The following is a 21,516-nucleotide window of genomic DNA, read 5'->3' as shown; positions in this document are numbered from 1 at the left end:
CGTTCAGATCAGAGGAGCAAGATCTGCAGCACGCGGGGTTAGGAGAGGTCACTCATACGGTGGGTGGACTCTGAGTGCTGTGGGGACACTGAGGCATCCTCAACTAAGGGGCGGTGCATGCAGTAGCTGCAGAGGCTACTGTGGCTCGCAGGGGATGTAGCCCAGGCCCAGCGTCCAGGGCAGCAGCTGCATGAGCCTTCGTGACAGAAGCCGAAGGTGCAAAGAAACTGAGGCCCGTCAGAATTAGAAACGAGATCAGAGAGTCCTTTATACAACCGCATATTTTACATCCCATATACACATTTGCCTATACACACACGTACACTTTAAACAGGGGCTGCGCTTGCAGCGAGCCAACAGGGACTTGCAGTCGCCCCGAGCGAGGCCCATGAGGATTTGGCCCTGGGCTCTCTCCAGCCCAGCCTAGCCCTACCCCGATGGCTGGACCCCGTCCTCGGCCTCCGGCTTGGGGGGCTCCAGCTGGACGTCGTGGAGGTGCAGCGTGGGGGTGCTGGCATCCTTGCCGACGCCCTGGCTGAGATCGCCCGGGCCGCAGTCGGGGTGGTGCCGCTGGATGTGTTTGATGACCTGGAACTTCTGCTTGGCCTTGTAGCTGCAGTAGCGGCAGAAGAAGGGGTGCTCGTTGGTGTGGGTGAGGTAGTGGTGACGCAGGCCGGCCGCCCAGCGGAAGCCGCGGTAGCAGACATTGCAGACATAAGGCTTCTCCTCGCTGTGCTTCTTCAGGTGGGTCTTGAGGAGGAAGCGGGTCTTGAAGGCCTTGCCACACTGCTCGCAGATGAAGGAGCGGGCGTCCCGGTGCCGCGTCTCCTTGTGGATGCGCAGGGCATCGGCCCGGTTGGTGCAGTACTCGCACTCGTCACACTGGTAGGGCTTGAGGCCTGCGGGCGGGCGGGGAGACGGAGCCGCTCAGCCTGGGGCGGCAGCTTGCCCTGGCCCGGGAGAGGGGCTGGAGACAGGCTGGCTCCATGCCCAAGAAAGGAGCTCCGTCTCCAAGGCTCTTTCAACCCACGCCTGCGCTGGGGGGCTGCGGGGGGGGGGGGGTGGAGGGGGGGCAGGCGCCAGCCACTAGGGACTCTGCACATAGGCCACTCCCTCCCCATCACCAGCCCGCCCCACGCATGGGGGGAGCGAGGGCACTGGGCCCTTCTCTGCCGATGGCAGCAACAAGCCCCACGCTCCTGTTCCCAGCGAGAGGCCTGGGCTTGTGTCCCCCCCACACCCCCAAGCCTCTGGCAGTCCAGGAAGTTAGGAGTCTGATGCCCTCTGCTGCCAACTGCCCGTCACTGCAAGTAGTAGTTAGAAAACTTTCAGGCTGCTCCTGGCTAAGTCTCCTGCCCCCTCCTCCAGGGAGCTGGCTGCACTGGGCCTACCCACAAGCACCCCTCAGGCAGCAGGGGAACCCCCGCGAGGAGACGTGCAGCCTGCCACTTTAGACAAGCTAAACCCATTGCTGAGCCCGCAGGTACATGCCAGGAAGGACGACAGGGCCCTGGTCAGAGCAGGCAGTTGGGCCCGCTGGGGAAGCAGTGGGAGCAGCTGCAGGGGGCCCTCCCCAAGGAGGAGTCAGCGCCGGACGGGCTGCTCGTTGATTTCACGGAGGCGCCGTGTTCAGAGGCACTGCGGGTGCCAAGTGGGAGAAGAGCCCCACTCAGTAAGAGCCCGGCCTGGACCTGACCAGGCCCCTCAGGGCTCAGCGCCTGGCGCCGGCCCAGCTGTGGGGGCTGCTGACCCACAGCGACCTCCCTTCCCGCCCCTCCCGGCACTTGCCTGTGTGTTTGGTCATGTGATACTTCAGCTGATTCACCCATTTGCACTTGTAGCCACAGTCTGGACAAAGGTATTTCCGTTCTTCCTTATGGATTCGCATGTGGTACTGGAGAGAGAGAGCGCGGAGGTCACCGGACTCAGATGCAACCCCACTGGCCAGCCCACCCTGGTTCTGCCCTGCCTTGTGTTCCGAGGTCGAGGCAGCATGGCCTAGTGGCTAGAGCACTGGACTGGGAGGCAGAAGACTTGGGTTCTATTCCCATTTCTGTCACTGGGAAGTCATGGCTCTGTGCCTCAGTTTCCCCAGCTGTACCATGCAGGTCATGATCTTGACCTCTTTGCTGAGGCGCTGTTAGATCCCCAGCCGACAGGCCTGAGGTCAGAGCTAGGGATTATTAGCATTTGTGGTGTACGATGCCCAGGGGCTGGTTGTTTTCAGCGCCAGGCTCTCAGCTCGGAGGTCCTCTCCCCCACAGCCAGGCCTGGGCACACTGCCCAGCCTAGCTCCTTCTCGGACTTTTCCCAGTGACGGGAACTGTTTGTTAGAGTAACGCTGAGCGCCTGCACACCGTCCAAGCACCGGGCGCCCACTAACGCTGACCAGGCCTTCCTGTACCACGGGGGGCGAGGGGGAAGGGGATTCAGGATAGCCACCCCCCATTGCACAGATGGGGAGACTGAGGCCAGGCAACGTGACCAAGGCCATGAGGGGAATCCATGGCTGAGCCAGAATTAGAACTCGGGACTTCCCGACTCCCAGCACTCAGCTCAGTCCTCTAGGCCGTGCGGCCTCCTTAAGCACGTGGAATATCATCTCCCCCCCCTCCCCAGCCTGACCTGGGGAACTACCCGTCTCACACAGGGCCATCCCCACTCTGTACGCTGTTACGAGCCGGCCATGGGCTGGCCCTTACGTGGGGACACGATATTTCCTGCAGTCCAGACACGCCAGCCCCTGCTCGGATCTCACTGACTGCCTGAGCACCGGGAAGCGTGTGTCTCGTGAGCAGCTCATGTCTGGGCAGTCTAATTACTCCCACTGATGGGGCAAGGAAGGGCCTGACACTGGCCCAAGGGACTGTCCCAGCTAGGAGCTGGGCAGCCGCAGGCTGGGTGTTGCCCCAGGGGACACTCCCCACTACCCTGTCCTCGGGAGTGGGCGGCATCAGGCCAGGTGCTGCCCCAGGAGAAGGTCCCCCCTCCTGGCACCTGCAGGAGCCGGGCAGCAGCGGGCTGGGCGCTGCCCCAGGAGAAGGTCCCCCCTCCCGGCACCTGCAGGAGCCGGGCAGCAGCGGGCTGGGCGCTGCCCCAGGGGAAGTCCCCCCATCCCGGCAGCTGCAGGAGCCGGGCAGCAGCGGGCTGGGCGCTGCCCCAGGGGAAGTCCCCCACACCTGCAGGAGCCGGGCAGCAGCGGGCTGGACTCTCACCTTTAGGCGCGAGGGGTCAGCACAGGCGTACTTGCACAGATGACACTTGTATGGCTTCTCTCCGGTGTGGATCCTGATGTGCCACGTGATCTTCTGCTTGTTCTTGGTGGTGTAGTCGCAGTCGGAGCACTTGTAGACACGGGTGCCCCCGTGGCCCTTCACATGGTGGTCGAAGACCAGCTGGTGGTGGCAGGCGAAGTCGCAGAAGGGGCACTTGAGCGGCCTGTCCTGCGCCGTGGCGGGCTCGTGGCTCTCCACGTAGTGGCGCACCAGCTGCTGCCGCTCCTTGGTGGCGAAGCTGCAGTGGTCGCAGCGGTGGCTGAAGTGCACCGTCTTGTGCTCCTCCAGCGCCTCCCGGCTGGCGAAGGTCTCCTTGCAGGCGCCGCACTCCAGGTGCGGGTGCTGCTTCTGGGCGTGGCACTTGAGCGTGGCCTCGCTGTGGCACACGAAGCTGCAGAGCGGGCAGCGGTGGGAGACCTTCTCCTCGTGCCGGCGCAGCACGTGCTGCTTGAGGGCCGTCTCGGAGCTGAAGCGGGCCTCGCAGCGCGCGCACGAGAACTTCAGCTCCCCGCGGTGGCAGCTGTTCACGTGGCGGGTGATGTCATTCTGCAGGTAGCCGCTGTAGTCGCACAGGAGGCAGAAGTGCGTGGGCTTCTTCTCATGGACCCGCAGCGTGTGGATGCGCAGCTTGGAGTTGGTGCCGAAGGTCTGGCTGCAGACGCTGCAGGCGATTCGGCCCACCCCGGTGTGCAGCGACTTGTGGGCCTCCAGCCGGTAGCGCCGCGTGGTGCTGAAGTCGCAGTAGAGGCACTTGTGGGGCTTCACCCCCTCGTGCTTGATGCGGACGTGCTGGCGGAGGCAGCGGGCCTGCTTGCAGGTGAACTCACACTGCCGGCACTGCAGCTGCGGCCGCTTGCTGCAGTACGTGCGGTGAAGGGTGCGGTGCAGCCGCAGGGCAGTGGCCCCCTTGGAGGTGAAGGGGCAGGTGGGGCAGCGGAACTCATCCAGCTTGACACAGCCTCGCTTCTTGTGCGTCTTCATGGCCCGCTCCTGGTGGCAGGTGAAGGGGCAGGTGGGGCAGGAGAAGCGCCGCCTCTTGCACCGGGCAGCTTTCCTGGCAGCCGTCACGCCCACAGCCTTGCTGGGCTGGCCCGTCCCTTTGCCAGCTGGGCTGGTCTCTCGGTGCCCATCCCGAGCCGCTCCTTCCTCCAGGGGCCTGGCGGGTGCGCTGCCTTCCTCTCCCGGAGGCCGGGAGGACTCCAGCTTGATGTGCTTTTCCAAGTGGTGGCTTTTCAGGGCCCGCCTGGACCGGAAGGCGCCTGAGCACAGGGAGCACCGGAACTGCTCCAGGCTCCGGCACCCGTCCTGCACGTGGGAGCTGATGGTGGAGACCCTGGAGCAGACGAAAGAGCAGGAGTTGCAGTGGAGCTTCCCCTGCTCCAGCCGGTATTTCTCAGGCAGGGACGGGCACTTGGCTTCCTCCACTTGGCCGTGATCTTCTGGCACAGGCAGTTCTGCCACTGTGCTCTCAGCTGCACCCTCAAGTGCCTTGCTGGGGGCTGGGCTGCCCGCCGACGGCACCTCGGGGAAGGGCCTGCTCGAGGAGGATGCTTTCACGGGCACCCGATCTAGCTCCCAGGGGGGCTCGGGAATGCTGCTCACTTCCCCTTCCTCCGAGCCTCCCGGGCCATGCTCCATGCCTGCGCTGCCAGGCTGCTCCTGAACGGCTGGCTTTAGAGGCTTGTTCTTTCTCAGGATCACGGGGCACTTCTTGAGGAGGTGGGTGTTGAGCCCCCGCTGCTGCTTAAAGCTGGCGCCGCAATCCCGGCACACCAGTGGGGTCTTCCGGCTCTGGCAGCCGGCTTTGACGTGCAGGGCCATGGACTTCTCCTTCCGCGTGATGTATGAGCACTTCTCACACTTGAAGATCTGGCTCTCCGACTGAACCACCAGCATCTGCACCCTCCCTTCTAAGACCAGCGTTTCCGCTTGCTCCTTGTCCTGCTTCCGGAGAGCTTTCAGCACCGACTCCGACTGCGGCCCCGCCTTGGCCTCGGTGCACGGGGAGGCTGGGTCTTCGGGGGCAGAAAAACGGCTCTGCTCAGCTGGCTTTATGATGCTAAACCAGGGCTCTTGCATACTGGCCTCTCTAGTCTCCGGCACGACGTCGGGGTCGGGGCTCTGCCCATCACAGCAATCCTCGGGCCCCCGCTGAGGGTCCTTTTCATGGCTCTCTTCTGCACTCGCGGTACAGGCCATGCCACCAGCACTGCCCTCCAGCCTCTCCTGCCCTTGGACCTCCGGCTCTTCCTCAAAGTCAGGGACATCTTCAAGCCCGTTGTCATTCTCCTCCAGGACCAGCGCGTCCCGCGAGCTCAGAATGTCATAGGCTGGGTCCTTGCAGCTCAGGGTGTCTGCATTCTCTGGCTGGGCTGCCGGAGGCTCGCTGGCCCCGAGCCCCAGCACAGGGTCTGCCGAGACGTCCAGCGTCTCCAAGTGCAATGTGCAGCTTTCAACAGCGTCGCCGGCATCATTCAGCATCCCCGAGTCCTCCGCCATTGCGGAAGCGGCCTGCACGTGGGAATCTTCCAGGGGGCCCACCTCGGTGGAAGGACCCCTCTCTTCCTCTGCCAGTCCTCGCGCCATCTCAGCGCTGCCTCCCAGCTGCCCAGTGACGTGGCCAAAGAGGGGCACAACGAAAGCCTGCTGAGAAGCCTCTTGCTGGGGTTCCAAGGCAGAGGGTTTGCTTTTCTGCCAGAGCTCCTTCCCAGACAGGGAGGAGTTGGAGTCGGACCTCAGAGCCACGCTGATGTCATAGTTCAGCAGCACGTCCGCCGAGCTGATCTCCAGCTCCTTGCTGGCGTAGTTCTCCAGCCAGTCCTTGTCTCCGGGCACGTAGCCGTGGGCCTTGCGCTTGTGGAAGAAGAGGCTGGTGTTGCTGAAGGTGCAGTAGGAGCAGAGGGCGCAGCGGAACTCCTTCTGCTTGGTGTGCTTGCAGTTCTCGTGGTTGAGGAGGGCCTGCTTGTACTGGGTCTGGTAGCTGCAGTACCGGCACTGGAAGACGGGCACCTGGTAGTTCTGCGAGTGCTTCACCTGCACATGCTTCTGCAGCTCGTACTTGCGCTTGCAGGCGAAGCCGCACACCTCGCAGATCAGGCTCTTGCCCTGGTGGCGCAGTTTGTGGCTGCTCAGCTGGTCTGCCCGGTGGCAGCGGTACGAACACTGGTTGCACTGATACCTGCCAGAGACAACAGACACCGTCAGACGGCCTGAGCAGCGGGACGCGACTGCCAGAGTGAGGCTGGGGAGAGCACCCGCTCCAGCGCAGCACACCGGGGTTCACTTCAGGGTCAACCCACCTCCCCAGAAGGTGACAACAAGCGAAGGGGCATTTATTACGCTCTGGAGCCATCTCCTTGGGAGCGTGGGCCCTTGGCACCTCTCAGGATCAGGCCCTTTGTGCTGCCCTTCACGTCAATCCAGCCTGGGGATTCCCAGTTCCTTGGCACAGCCTCAGGGATTCCCCCCACTCCTGGTGGTCTCTGCTTCACCCTCACCAGTCTGGGGCTTTGTAGTGGGATCACTAAACCATTTGGGCAAGGACTGTACTCTCTGCAGGGCCTATTACCATTGTCCTTCAGCTGGCCACAGGAACAGCTGCTACGCCATGTGATGCATGCAGCCAGCAGCTGAGCCTTCTGTGACGCTGGCTCCTACCAAGGTCCCCATGTCTCAACTGAACACTGATAAATCCAGGGCTGGGACCAGTCTGGCTCCCTTGTGCGTTAGTGCTGGTAAGAGAGGCACTAGGGTTATAAGAATGGGTATAGTGTTTAGACATTATTGAATTCTTGTGGGTGGCTGCCAGCGTTAATCTGTTATAACAGCTGTATGCTGTGTTGCAAGGTAATATCGGAGCGGTTATATTGTGAGCCTCTGTAAATCACCAGCCAGGAGAGAGACATTAACTAGTATGAACTGCTGGTCTCCAACAGAAGGTGTTTGTCCTTCCTAACAGGAAAGGCCCATCGACACGCGATGGACTATTGCGGGAAATTAAAGAGGACAAAAGACGTTTGTTGTTCCGCTCTCCTGTGTGTGAAGATGAGTCATGCAAGAGGATTCCTCTCATCAGCCGAGTTTGCATCTCAGATCACATGACAGGAGGGGGATAAAAACCCCAAACAAAAGGAACTAGGGATCTCTATGCTACTTGGATTCAGGGGTGCAAGGTTTTTAGGTATAAGCAAGAGATTTCCAGCTGCTTAGCCTGGGTGAGCCCTAAAGGATATATAGGGCTTGCTCATTATAGAAACTTCTATTACTTTTTGAAACTTAAGATTGTTCTTCATTTATGCATGTATGTTCACCTGCTTTAACTTTGTAAAAAATTCTCTAATCTCCTTGTCCTATATAATAAATCTGTACATAGTTTACTACAGGATTGGCTACAAGCATTATCTTTGGTGTGAGATCTAAGATGCAATTGACCTGGGAGTGTCACGGAGTCCCCGGGCGATGCTCTGGAACTGCTCCCTACGAAGCTAGGCAGGACTCTTGGGAAGTCTCCTCTCTGGGAGCAGACTGTCTGCAGGACACACAGCTCACACAACTTCCACCTTCCTGGGACTGACCTCGGAGCATTCAGCATCCTCTGCCCCTCCGTGCGCGTCCCACAGCGAGTCCGCTCAGGCGAGCTCCTGGGGAAGCCAGAGGGTCCTGCCCCCAAACTTCCCAGTCAGACATGACTCTCAGCCAACCAGTAAAACAGAAGGTTTATCAGACGACAGGAACACGGTCTAAAACAGAGCTTGTAGGTGCAGAGAACAGGACCGCTCAGCCGGGTCCATTTTGGGGGGCAGTGAGCCAGACAACCACATCTGCACTTCACTCCATGTCCCCAGCAAGCCCCAAACTGACTCCCCCCTCCGGCCTTTGTCCCTTTCCCGGGCCAGGAGGTCACCGGATTCCTTTGTTCTCCAACACTTTAGCTCTCGCCTTGCAGGGGTGAAGGGCCCCGGCCATCAGTTGCCAGGAAACAGGGTGTTGGCCATTCTCTGTGTCCAGATCCCTGCACACACCTGCCCTCCTGGGCTCTGCAACGATCATACAGAACTGCATAGGAGAAACTGAGGCACCCCCACAATATTCAGAGGAAACATTAAGAAGTGTCCCGCTTCGTCACATCTCTCCCCCCTTCGAGACCGAACTGAGCAGGGTCACTTTAGCCGGTGACCTGGAGAAGTTCGAACCCACCAACGTTCCCATGGAAGCCCCAGCATCTCTCCCTTCCTTGGTGGGAGTTACACTAGGCCCTTCCAGTTTTACACCCTTCCAGTTTCATGCCCTCCCTTAGGTCAGGGGGTGGTCAATAGCACTCGCATGCCACATGTAGGAAGGTTTATGCAGCCCGTGCCCTTTTGCCACCCCAAAACCCGTGGGAGTCAAACTGGGATCGGGTCTTCTCCCAGCGCTCCACTTTGGAGGGCTGCAATTCGGGCTCTCTTGGTTAAGAGCCCCCAGCTTGACCTGGGCCACATGCTGTTCACTTACAGAACTAGCATGGAGACATTCCTTTCTCAATAACCTTGTCTCCCCAACAAGCTGGCCAAACACAGCCACTTGGTTATAGGACGGTTTAACTTTCTTAACAGCTTTCACTTCATCCGAGACCTTCTCAAAGCTCTCCACACTGGATCTTTCAACAGGAAAGTCAGTGGACCCATTCACAACAGAAAATTTCTTGCTGTTAGGAACTGAAACTTTCTTGATTAAATCACTTTCATACCCTTCAGTTGCAGTAAACTGCTTGCAAAGACTCCATGAGGATTCCTTTCCCTAGGGCTTTTCTATGCAACAATTCACCCCTCACAGAAATTCTGCTCTTACCCTCTTTCCCTAGGGCTTGCTCTAGAGGAACACTTACCTGAGCAACAACAGTCTCTTTCTGGGTCTCCCTTACATCCAGAATCACCTCTGCCCCATCAGGCGGATTCCTACACAATCCCCTTTCAGGCAAACTTACAGACTTCCTAGATAAAAGGTCAGAAGCATTCTCCTTCCCTTTGCCACCCACAAGTTCAGGAATCTTTTCCTTCTTGTTACAGGTTTCCACACCCTCAGTAGGTAACACAATCACATCATCTTCATGCTCTCCTTGTGCCCTGGCTAGGATCTCACCCTGATTAGACAGAGTTGCTACAGCCTTTCCCAGCCACACACTAGCAATGGGCAAAATACAAGCACCAGAATTGTCTGGGCTCTGGGATTTTACATAGACACTAACTGGATACGACCTAGTTACAGGGCCATTCTCCCGAGCAGACACAAACTTTGGACCCTTCCCTTCCTGGGCTTTAGTTGAATCCAGAACCAGCTCTGAGACAACTGCACTACCCTCAACCATCACAGGCTGAAAGGCCCCTTCTGTCTGCTCCACAGACAAAGAAGAGCCGGACACACTTTCTCCTTTCCCAGACACGCAGCTTGGGATCTCATTCCCCTGGTCCCAACACACAAGGCTGGTCACAGATAACTGCTTGGAGATCGGGGTAGCTCCCTCCATAGGCAAGTCAATACTCCTGACAGACACAGGCACGTTTCCTTCACTGTCACAATTCTCCACCCAGGTAACAGGTAAGGTCCAGGGACACTCATCTTCCACTCTCCTCGCCTTCCCACCCTGCTGCCTAGACACAGCCATCAGCTCACAAGGCTGCCTAGGCTCATCCAAACTTTCCTTACCAAGCACCTTGCCACTCCCAACAGATCCCCTGCCCTGCCTGTGTCTCCCCCGACTCAGCTGGGGTCTCAGCTCCCACTGTGGGTCCAAGGGACCTGAACCTAGGAGACTCCAAACAGACATGTAGGTTGGGACCAGGAGTGGGAGCCTGTCCACCACCCCACCCATCTGGCTGACAGAGTCTATGGCCTTGGGACCCAGCAAGGGACCTAGACACCGGGGCTTTTCCGCAGGGTCCCCCTGGTTCAAATCGCCAGCCTGCTCAAAGGCAGTGAGGTGGGCATCCACATCCCCCCACTCCTTAACCAGGGGCAGCAATTTAGTATCAAGGTTCCCTGCGGACTGGCACCCTGGGGTCTATCCCCACTCAGCCCTGGGAGGTCCCTTATGCCTCTCCGCTCCACCATCGCCAGTTCATGCTGCTGCTGCTTCTGCAGCTCTTTCTCGGGCTCTCGCTGTCTCTCACAGTCCTCTTGCTCTCTCGGACTCAGCTCCAATCCTGTCCGTCTCCGATCCCTTGATGGGGAACCCGATCGTGAAGACCGCCGTCTGGTCGGGGACAGGAGTCTTGGGGATACCTGGCTACCACTCCAGCTGCTCCCAGATCCTGCTATAGCCCCATTTGGAGCGGTCATCCTCCTCCAGCTGCACGATTAACTGTGCTCTGGTGAACTTTCCAATGTGCAACCCTCTCTTTCTGCACAGGGTTACAATGTCCTTCTTAAGGAGATGGTGACAGGCCATCACTCCGCTCTTCCCAAGTTGTCGTGGACTCACAGGCCTGTGTGCTCTCAGCTCCCCATGGTTTCCAGGGAGAACCCCTAGTGTACCAGCCCTTCTCGAGGTCACCACCTCTTTGCCAGGGTTGAGCTGCAGACTCCTCCGCCCCTTGGACTGCTTGCTGCAATCCCCAGGGGAACCCTGTTACTGCAAAAGTCCTTCTCTCTCCCAGGGCCAAGCCACAGACTCCTCCGCCCCTGAGACTGCTCTCCGCAGTCCCCAGGGGGACCCCATTACTGCACAGTCCTTCTCGCTGGTCACACACTCTCAGGGGTTAACCGCCCCCAAAACCGCTCCTCTCTAAGCCTTCAGCACGCCTGGTCCTCGTCAATCCCCCTTTGTTTTACTGCTCCCCAGTCGCTTACTGCAGGAAGCGCCATCCATGGGGTGCAGTACATCGCACCTCTGCCACCAGTTGTCACGGAGTCCCCAGGTGATGCTCTGGAACTGCTCCCTACGAAGCCAGGCAGGACTCTGGGGAAGTCTCCTTTCTGTGAGCAGCCTGTCTTCAGGACACACAGCTCACACAGCTTCCACCTTCCTGGGTCTGACCTCGGAGCATTCAGCCTCCTCTGCCCCTCCGTGCGCTTCCACCAGCGAGTCCGCTCAGGCAGGGCTCCTGGGGAAGCCAGAGGGTCTTGCCCCCCAACTTCGCAGTCAGACGGGACTCTCAGCCAGCCAGTAAAACAGAAGGTTTATTAGATGACAGGAACATGGTCTAAAACAGAGCTTGCAGGTGCAGAGAACAGGACCCCTCAGCTGGGTCCATTTTCGGGGGCAGTGAGCCAGACAACCATGTCTGCCCTTCACTCCTCGTCCCCAGCCAGCCCCAAACTGACTCCCCCTCCAGCCCCTCCTCCTCTGGGCTTTGTCCCTTTCCTGGGCCAGGAGGTCACCGGATTCCTTTGTTCTCCAACGCTTTAGCTCTCGCCTTGCAGGGGGAAGGGCCCAGCCATCAGTTGCCAGGAAACAGAGTGTCGGCCATTCTCTGTGTCCAGACCCCTGCACACATCTGCCCTCTAGGGCTCTGCAACGATCATACCCCCTTATCCCACCATCTAGATACTTAAGAACTGCATAGGGGAAACTGAGGCACCCCCACACTATTCAGAGGAAACATTAAGAACAGTTCCGCTTCGTCACAGGGAGTAACCTGAATATTGCTGTGATTCGTGCTGTGAGAGATCAGCTATCACAAAGGCAGACTCACCTGGGTGGCGACGGACTGTCTGTGACTCCATGGTTGGGCTATTACAGCCCCTGAGGAGATCAAACTTGATAATTGGTCGGTGAAAGCTAAGCACAGGACTCAGCCAATTTGCGGTGCGTGCCCTGCTTCCTGCCAGTGCCTGAGGTTGCTCCCCACGCGTCGAGTTACTGCAGAGAGCAGTACGCACGATGCTGGCAGCATTCCAGCCCCCCGCAGGCCAGGAGGAGAATCTGTGCCTGGGAAGAGTCCTCAGGCTCAGTGGGTGAGGATGCAGAACACTGGCCACTAAGCCAACGGTAGCCAGGCAGGCTCTGCCCATCCCAGAGCTGCAGTGGCCCAACAGACATCCCTAATTTGCAATAAACGGAACAGGCTGCAGCCTCCCTGGACCTGCCACCCACAGCGCCTACAGATCTCAGCATCGGAAACAGCCAGGCCTTGTGGATCAAGAGGGAGCATCAGATGCAGGGACCTGCCGTCTCCACAGGCTGCCTTTGGGACGCCCTGAGCTAAGCGACCAGCCCTGCCCTCTTTACGGGGATTTGCCGTTGACAGGAGAGAGGAGCCGACTGGCTGTCGCCGGACGGGAGACCCGGAGGCACATACCTGAGGTCTCCAGTGTGCTTCCTCATGTGCACGTTCAAGTAGTGCTTCCACTTGGTGACGTACCCGCAGTCGGTGCACATGTAGTTTTTGTCGCTGGAATGGGTGAGCATGTGCTTGGACAGGTAGCTCACGTCCCGGCAGGTGAAGTCACACAGCTCACACTTGTGAGGCTTTTCCCCTAGTGACAGGAGAGAGAGGATCTATTCACCTGGGGTAGAGAGGGCCCATAACTTCACACGCCCCCTCCCGCCCCACATCTCAGCACCACTGCTCTCACTGGCCGGGGACCTGCCCACCAGCCCCTCCCACAAGCCTCCTCTGAGGGAACGTGCAAGGCACCAGCTCCTCTCGTTTGTGTGACCTGCTGTCGCCTTGGCTCCTGTGAGAACCAGCCCAAATCCCTTCATCTCTCCTCAAGCTCAGATTGGGCACCGGCCTCTGCTGCAGAGCTGCCAGGGCAATGACCCACCTGCCCACCACGGGACGGGGCCCGGCCTGCCACGCTGCACTGCAGACAGGTCTGACGAGAACCACACCCAGGAACAGCATGGTGGTCTTGCCTTGGTATTCTGTCCCTCTGGCAGTGCAATCTGCCAGCTTAAGGCTCTTACTCAAGGATACAGAGCTGGGAATGGAACCAGGGAGTCCTGACTCCCAGCACCCCCTGCTGTAACCACTGCATCCCACTCCCCTCCCAGAGCTGGGGGTAGGACCCAGGAGTCCTGACTCCTCGCCCCCCTGCTCTAACCACTGGATCCCACTCCCCTCCCAGAGCTGGGGGTAGGACCCAGGAGTCCTGACTCTGTTCCATGCTCTAACCATTAGTTCACATTCCCACCCGGTGAAGCAGCACACCACAGCTGATCGACCCCCCAGAAAAGCAGCACAATGGGGAAGCCGAGAGGCTGCTGGTCCCTGCCGGCCGGCGAGGCGACTCACCTGTGTGCAGCAGCATGTGGCGGATGAGCACCCTCTTGTGCGCCGTGGCAAAGCTGCACTCGGCACACTTGTGGATCTTCTCGTTGGCGTGCATCTTCCCCACGTGGTCGTGGAACTCCACGGGGTTGAAGGTGGCGTAGGGGCAGAAGCCGCACTGCAGCTGCTCACTGCCGGGGTGCCCTTGCTTCTTGTGCTTGCGGAAGACGTGCTTGTTGGAGCAGACAAAGTCACACTGCTGGCAGTGGAAAGCGTAGTGGGTTTTGCGGTGGGCTTCCATGGCCTCGGCCGTGCCGAAGAGCAGGGAGCAGGCGTGGTACTTGCACTCCACTGCCTTGATGCCGTGGGCCTCCTTGAGGTGGCGGATGAACTCCTTGCGGTCTTCACTGCAGTAGCCGCAGTCGCCCTGGAAGCAGCTCAGCCTCTTGGGCTCGGCCTTGTGGGTCTTCAGGTGCTCCTTGAGGGCCTGGCTGAGCCGGAAGGTCTCCTGGCAGACGGGGCAGGCGTAGACGTCGGAGTAGAAGTTGGAGATGTTCTCGTGCATGCTGGCCATGTGGCGGTTGAGGGCGTTCTTCTCCACCGAGCTGTAGTGGCAGAGCGGGCAGCGGTGAGCTTTCTCCCCTGTCTCGCGCAGCATGTGGATTTTCAGCTTGCTCTTGCTGGTGAAGTACTTCTGGCAGTTGGGGCACTGCAGGCTGGGGTCTGGGAAGTGCAGGTGCAGGTGCTCCACCAGGTGCGTCCGCTTCTTGAAGCACCGTTTGCACTCTGGGCACATGTGGGTTTTGAAGAGGTATTCGGAGCCCTCCGCTACATCCCCTGCGAAGAAAACCATCCCCGGTCAGCCCGGAGCCAACACACAACAGAGCACGGAGAGCTGCCGGGTCAGACCCAGCAGGGACAGGAATAAGAGGCCCTAGTGAGGGGGAACTGCAGAGTGAAGGTGCAGGAAGAGACTCTCTCCTGCAGAGGTCCCTGAGGATGGGAGACTCCAGGTGGGAAGCCCAGGAGTCATAGTTGGGTAGAAAGCCCTGGCTGGAAGTGTTGCCTCCCTTCCCTGAGCCTGTGGTCATCTGGACAATAAATGGAGCCCAGAACCAAAGGCTCATTAGGTGTGGCTGATCATCCCTGGGGAGGAAGCCAGCCTCACTCAGGCACGTCAACAGCAAACTCCTCCAGCTCTTCTGCTTTCCTAGGTAAACAACCCACAATCTCATGTCCTCTGCCCAACATGCCCACACTGCCCACTGCACACTGGCCTTCGTCACCCAGCTCTGGTGTGCGCCGGCTAGTGGAAGTTCTGCCCGCCAGCTCCCGGACCAGTCACGTCGGTCACGTGTCAATGGGATGCCCTACCTTTGACCTGCTGGGCCCGAGGTGCCTTGGCTTTCTTAGAAGCCACCTTCTCATTTCCTTTGGCTTCTGCCTCACAGGCGCTCTCTTCCTCTTCCTCCTCCAGCGATTCATCACCGGTGCTCTCAGAGTTTTCTTCCTCTGCTGGCAGTCTCGGACCCTCGTCAGATGCTTCCCTGGTGCCACCAGACACACCGTGGCCAGTCGCCTGCTCTTCTGCTTCCCAGCTGGTCTGATCGAGGGAATTCTCTGCCTCCTCCACCGTCTCCCCGGCAGCTGCAAAAGGGAAAGGAAAGGGTTAATCTTCTTTGGCGCCCGACAAATCCAGGACCCAACCCCCCCTTGTGGAGATGCCCATGACCCAAACCAAGGATCTCGGCAGGAGCCTAAGGACCACACTCAGCTAGCATGGAACAGAGCTGAGTGCAGACATCCACATCTTTCATATGGGCCTACGGCTCAAACCACAGGCGCCAGCATGCCGTACAGCCTGGCTGTGCAGATCCAATGGAGCGCTGCATGCTGGGACTTGTAGTCTCCAAGCACTGCTCACTTGGCTGAGAGCAACGACCATCGTTCTATCCCCGTAGAAAGCAGCTGGGAATTTTGGTTCTTCAGGGGTTTATTCCCCTGGACGAAGCTCAGCCCAGCAGCAGCACCTGCTTTTTAGGGACGATCCAGATTTGTTTTCTCCCAGCCTGCAGTTCCAGTCGCAGCACTTTTAGCCATAAAGCTTCCCTTCAGGTCGGCTGCATGAACTCTGCAACCTCCCAAGCCAGCCGCACCCAGGGGAAAGCACCAGAGCTCAGGAGGGACCTGCTCTTTGAAAGCTCAGCGATCAAGGGTCAAGCAGCCCCTGCTGAAACTTGACCCTAGCATCTTCCCCTGCCCTATCAGCACCTTCTGGGCTGCCGGGCTTCTCTCGCGTTAATGGGGACGCGCACAAGCAGCTGGCCACTGGACCAACCCAAAGAGGACAGGGAAGGACCACGCAACACTCGGCCCTGCTGCCGCACCTCCCATCAGAGGGACCCCACCTGCTTTGCGGATGCCAAGTCCCCGCTCCTGGGTGGTGGGTCAGGAGCATGACCCCCATTTTACAGCTGAGGACACCGAAGCACAAAGAGGAAGCGACCTGTTCAGTCGCAGTGAGTCAGTCTCAGAGCTGGGGGATGAACGCAGGAGTTCTCCCTCTCTCCTACCCTAGCGAATGAGCAACACAGCTGTCCTACCCATCTGCATCTGGGGAGAGGAGCCGCTTTTGAGTGACTAACAGCACAGGAGGGGCGTCGGTCGCCTACCCCCGGATCACTGGGAAGTCATTACACACACCCCATGCCCTGTGTCCAGACAGCTCCACCCAGCAGGCCAGCTTAGCTCAGCAGCGACCGCTCACGCCACTGCAATCTCACCCCTGTAGGAAGTAGCCAGTGGCAGTGAGGGGCCCCCCTTGTCGGTAGGCTGAGCTCCCCTGGCAGCCCTAGGGCTGAGGCACCTGGGTAGGGGCAAGGTGGGGAGCTTGCCCTTTTGCCAGCCACTGTGTCTGTCCTGTAGCCAGAGGGCTCTCAGTCCGCCCCATTCCCCCCTGTTCCCCTGGGCTCAGCAGGTACCGCAGCGCAGACGCAGGTGCTTGCTGGGGACTTGCCCGGCCAGGGCAGTGAAGTCGCACTTGCAGGTTGCCTCCATCCGCCCTGGCTCTGCGCGGAGCTCCCCTCCCACCCTGCTCTCCGGCAAATGGCTCTGTGTGTGCTGCCTGAAGAGCTTGGCGTTGGAGCAGACGAAGTCACAGCGGCTGCAGTGGAAGGGAAAATGACTCCTGTGATGTAGCTTCATGTCCTGGCAGCTCCGGAACAAGAGCGGGCAGGCACGGTAGGCGCAGGAAACTGGGGTCACCTTGTGGGCGTGCTGCAGGTGCCCGCGCAGCTGCTTGCGGTCCTCCGGGGAGAAGTGGCAGCCCTTTTCCGGGCATGCCAAGGCCCCCTGGGTGCTGCGATGGGTCTTAAAATGCTCCTTGAGCTCACTGGGCAGCACAAACTCCCCCCTGCAAACGGGGCACAGCAGTCGCTCAGCAGCAGAGCCAAGGTCCCCGCCCTGCCCGCTCACTCCTGGCAAGCTCTGCGCTGGCTCCTGGCAGACAGCTGGTTCTCCTCTGCATTCGCTGGGCAGGGCCGGCAGCTCCCCCGGAAGTTGGGGGAGACCAGGAAGCTCCAGGTGCTCAGGGGCTGCTAACGTGATGCACTGGTGCTGGGTCAGCAGGCTGGGGTCAGAGAAGCTCTGGCCACACCTCTGGCAGAAATACAGCTCAACCACTTTGACCAAGACCTCTGTGGGAGGAGAGAGAGAGAGCGCGTGTCAAACAGCTGCAATCGAGATCTGGAGCCTTTTGCCTGGATGGCACTCACAGCGAGTGGGGGTGGGGGTGGTCACGGGGAGACACATCCACACAACCTGCCCCACAAGACTGGCTGGAGCATCCTGTCTGCTCTTCCAGACAGAAGGGACTAAAGAACTAGCCTTGGCCTCCCTGACACATGGGCGGGTGGCATGGCAGGGGGACGCCCCCCTGGGAGGATCTTTGATCCTCGTATAGTGCTGCCCCCTCAATGTGGCCATACCTGTGGTGTTGCCTGGACTGCTCAGAGACACATTGCCTGCCACAGCCTCTACAAATATTTCCACCTCAGCTGCTTCGGCATGAGCTCCGTCCCCAGCCATGGACGCATCCGTCAGCAACAAGCTCTGTCCCACAGTCAACGGGGAAGTCCCTGCCACGCAGTCATTGGAGGCCCCCTGACTTCCTCCGGTTCCTGCCTCTCCCGAGGTGGGCAACAGCAGCCCTGGGCACAGGGCATCCATCTCTCCTCCGGCAGGCTCTGCAGCCACCACTTCTGCGCTCATTTCCTTTCACTCACCAACCTGCACCGGGCTGCGGAGGAGTAAATCTCTTTCTGAAAAGATACAGACAAGGTGACACAGCCGGACTGCCAGCACTGAAAGGGCTCGAGGGCACAGGACTCCAGAGATGCCTCCTTTTAAGGTATGAGCTTTTCAGGAGACACTAAGTAACAGTCTGCAAAAGAGACGTGATTTTGGGGGCCCACCCTGAGATGCTGTAAATGGGCTTGATTTTTAGAAGCGTTCTCGGGGTGAAAACCAGGCCTCTTCTTTTAAGGTGACTCAGGTTGGATACCCAAAATCGACGTGCTCGAAATTCCAATCTCTTTTTAAAAGCTTGGCTAAAGTTCTTACCCGTCATTAATAATGTATATTTTTTAATTGGAACAATAACTACTACTAGCCCAAAGGACTTCAAAGCATTTGCAGACCTACAGGCTGATGCCCAAGGCAAACACTCAGATCACTTCACCTCACAGAGAAATGCAGCTACCTCTGGAGCGGCATGACACAGCTATTTAACAGCTCGCAGCAACAGAATGCAGTGGTGTAAGCCAGGATGTGAGGAATTCTGGGTGCAGCTGAAATGCTGCGAGGATTGTAGAGATACATGAGCGAAACTAGACGACTAAGTCGCCTGCTTGTCTGTTTCCCTTCTGCATCATGAGCAAGATGCTCTCTGATGAAGAAGGATGGGATGAACGCAAGGAAGGAGGAGTCGTAAGAACACTAGAATGACCAGACCAGGACATAGGACAAACATCTTGCCTCTTCCAAGAAGTGCCAAGGTGTCCTTTAATGATTGCAGGGAACTCAGTTTTACATCTCAGCCCAGAAGCGGCCCCAGCCCCTTTTGTGGGGACTGGAGTTGGACAAGAGCCCCCCCGCTGAACCACAACCAGCTCCCACAGCTCCTAGGCCTCCTCCACCACCCTCTGCCTCAAGCTGGCTTTGTTTAGGGGGATCAGATGGGTTCACTGCAAGACTTAAACATCCAACACAATTTTGAACGAGTCAATATGCTAGTGACTCATTTATACCACTCATTCAGTCACTCTGGGACAGGGACTAGACAGGTCAGTTTTACCTGACGATTTTGTGCTCCCCCATCATTCTGTCTGTCTCTACCTGTTGCCTCTTGTCTTATGCTTGGATGGTCAACTCTTTGGGACAGGGATGGTCTTTTTATTCTGTGTACATACAATGCCTAGCGCCATGGGGGCCATATCTGGAGCTCCTAGGCGCTATCACGATATAAACAGCCAGAGGATGAGGTATGAGCGCAGAACTGTAGCAGGATTAGAGATGAAAAAGGCTTCCTCAGCTCCACTCCCCCTTGGCCAAGCTAGTCTATTCTTCAGCGTTTTGGCCAGTCCAGCTGTAATGCCCCAGGCAATGGGGCAAAGCACTGATCTGTGCTATCGAAAGCTACACCTGACCGGCAGTCCTCTCTTATCCCCCCCTCGGTCCCTCCTATTCTCTGCCTGTGGCACATAACAGCATAGTCCCCTGTGGGCTGGAATACTTTGGTCTCATTTCAGTTGTAGAGTTTGTGTGCGGGTGCTGTTGGCCATGTGTGATATACCGGAGGTCAGGCTATAAGATCCCTTCTGGCCTTAATCTCTCTGACCTCCATCAGGTTCTCTCTCATACACAGATCTTATTACACAGAATCCAGGTCTGTGACACTGTATGGGTTTTATCCTGCCACCCAGCACTGTAGTTTCTGAGCAGCTTCCATGTAAAATCAGGAGAATTAGAGAAGTCCCAAGTGAATTTCATGGGTTCTCTGGTGCATCTCCCTCTGCTTGGTGTAGATTTGGAGGTTTTAAGATTTTATTCATTTCCTCTTTTATTACTGTTGTTGGCAGGGGCATACGGGGTAGAAGGGGTTGGGGGTGTCAGTCCCATGGTGGGAAGGCTTTTTGGTAGCAATGCTCAGCCTTCTATCCCCCCTTTCCAATCCCCTGCCAAAGAACCTTGCTGGGAGCCAGGCAAGTCTAGACCAGTCCTCAGTACTGCCTCTTCTGCTAGTGCAAAGGATTAGCCTGACCCTGGTGCCTGCATTGCCCAGGTGGGCTTAGCAATGGCCTGCCGCTCACCAAGTCACTCTCCTCAGTAACCTCGCCAGTGGCACCGGATGTGCCAAGCAGCAGGGCCTGCTGCTCCCAGTGGCATGGCTCAAGAGCTGTCGGTCGGCTGGGTTACCAGTCCCATGAATAATGAGGCTGTGTCCAGGGTATGGGTGGCATCTGAACATACAACTCTCTCTCACACCCACACCTAAGTTCAGTGGCAATAAATGTCCCGATCGCATCCCAAGGCACATCTACATGGATGGTAAAATTCACACAATGAATGCTAATGCAATGGACAAATTCCCATTTGGCCAATTCCATTACACCTCCTTCAATTCCCTCCTGGATACAGGATTCGTCCTCAGGCCCTGTTCTAAACTGTTCCATGATGTTGCTGTGTGCTATTAAGCTGTCATTGCATCCCATGCCAGAGGTGGCTGCATTTCCATGGTGGATGGTCAGATAGACATCAGCCTTACAAAATTCTAATCACCTGTATAAGTTCAGATATATTTTTAGTAGGTGCGTAAAATATCATTCAGTTTTCAATGATAATCTTCATGGCAAAGGGCACGTGGGGGATTTTGCAAGGCTGATTATACACCGGCACGTACATATGTGGAAAGCACCTTGAGAACCCAGAAGACGCCAGATACCAGGGAAAGGCAAGTCTTAGTAGCAGTTTCCAGGGTGCTCTGGGAGACAGAAGTTCCCCGGTTTAAAGCACTTCATGGGTTTGAATTTCATACCAACTGGGCTCTTGCCACAGACATTTGAGGGAATCGGCCCCACAGCACTACTCACCTGGGTCTTGGGCCCCATCTCCTATGCTCACCCCTCCCCTGGCAGGGCTCCATTCCCCAGCCCATCTCGGAGCCCCATAAACCCACCTGCCTCTGCCCCCGCCTTGGGGGGGAAGGTGCTTAAACTCCTCCTGACCCTCCCTCTTGGGATCCCTCCCACTCACCTGCCACACTGTGAACATCCCCTTCCCCTTGCGACTGCGGGTGTGTAACTGAGGCTCCCTCTGGGCTGATCCTGGAACCCTCCCTCCCCTTCCCACACTCTAGGGAACCCCTCCCCTGGGGAACCCCCCCATCCTCCCTCCTCCCCTGGGGAGCCCCTCCTCCCGGGAACCCTCCCATGCCCCCTCCTCCTCCGGGGAGCCCCTCCTCCCCCTCCCCCCGGGGAGCCCCTCCTCCCCCGGGAAACCCCTCCTCCCCTTCCCCCCAGGAACCCTCCCATCCCCCGCACAGAGAATCCTCCCTCCTCTTCCTACACTCTAGGGAACCCCTCCCCTGGGGAACCCCCCCATCCTCCCTCCTCCCCTGGGGAGCCCCTCCTCCCCCTCCCCCCGGGGAGCCTCCCATCCCCCGCACAGAGAACCCTCCCTCCCCTTCCCACACTCTGGGGAACCCCTCCCAACCCCCCCTCCCGTGGGATCCCCCTTTGTGGGGATCTCCTCCTCCCTCAGGAACCCTCCCACCCCCCCTCTGTGGTCCCCCCCCCGGTCCCCTCCTCACTGGGGAGCCCCCGCTCGCGGGGCTGCGGCGCCCCTCCCCCCCTCACCTGAGGGGCTCGGCTCGCGCTGCCCCCGGAGCAGCCCATCTCTATGGTGCCTCCGGCCGGGAGCGGCCCCCTTTGTGCCGCGGCCCCGTCCGGCCGCTCTCTCCCGCGGCCCCGCACTCTATGGTGGCTGCGGCC

The 21,516-nt window shown here is 58.6% G+C and overlaps 2 protein-coding genes across 3 annotated transcripts in view; both read right to left on the bottom strand.

Annotated features, from left to right (window-relative positions):
• ARPC2 (actin related protein 2/3 complex subunit 2) overlaps positions 1 to 21,516 on the bottom strand; it is a 308,635-nt gene that overhangs the window by 153,858 nt on the left and 133,261 nt on the right. The window lies entirely within an intron of this gene.
• Positions 244 to 21,515, bottom strand: ZNF142 (zinc finger protein 142). The gene is made up of 9 exons (XM_048868645.2): positions 21,382 to 21,515; positions 17,455 to 17,787; positions 16,450 to 17,163; positions 14,843 to 15,115; positions 13,493 to 14,305; positions 12,554 to 12,731; positions 3,216 to 6,453; positions 1,789 to 1,894; positions 244 to 899 (listed from the first exon to the last, which is right to left on the bottom strand). Exons 2-9 carry the CDS (start codon positions 17,735 to 17,737, stop codon positions 430 to 432), a joined length of 6,075 nt encoding a protein of 2,024 aa, XP_048724602.2. The 5' UTR covers positions 17,738 to 17,787; positions 21,382 to 21,515; the 3' UTR covers positions 244 to 429.

The sequence above is a fragment of the Caretta caretta genome, chromosome 11 (genome assembly GCF_965140235.1).
Source record: "Caretta caretta isolate rCarCar2 chromosome 11, rCarCar1.hap1, whole genome shotgun sequence".
NCBI lineage: Eukaryota > Metazoa > Chordata > Testudines > Cheloniidae > Caretta > Caretta caretta.
This window is presented reverse-complemented; position numbering and strand designations above follow the sequence as displayed.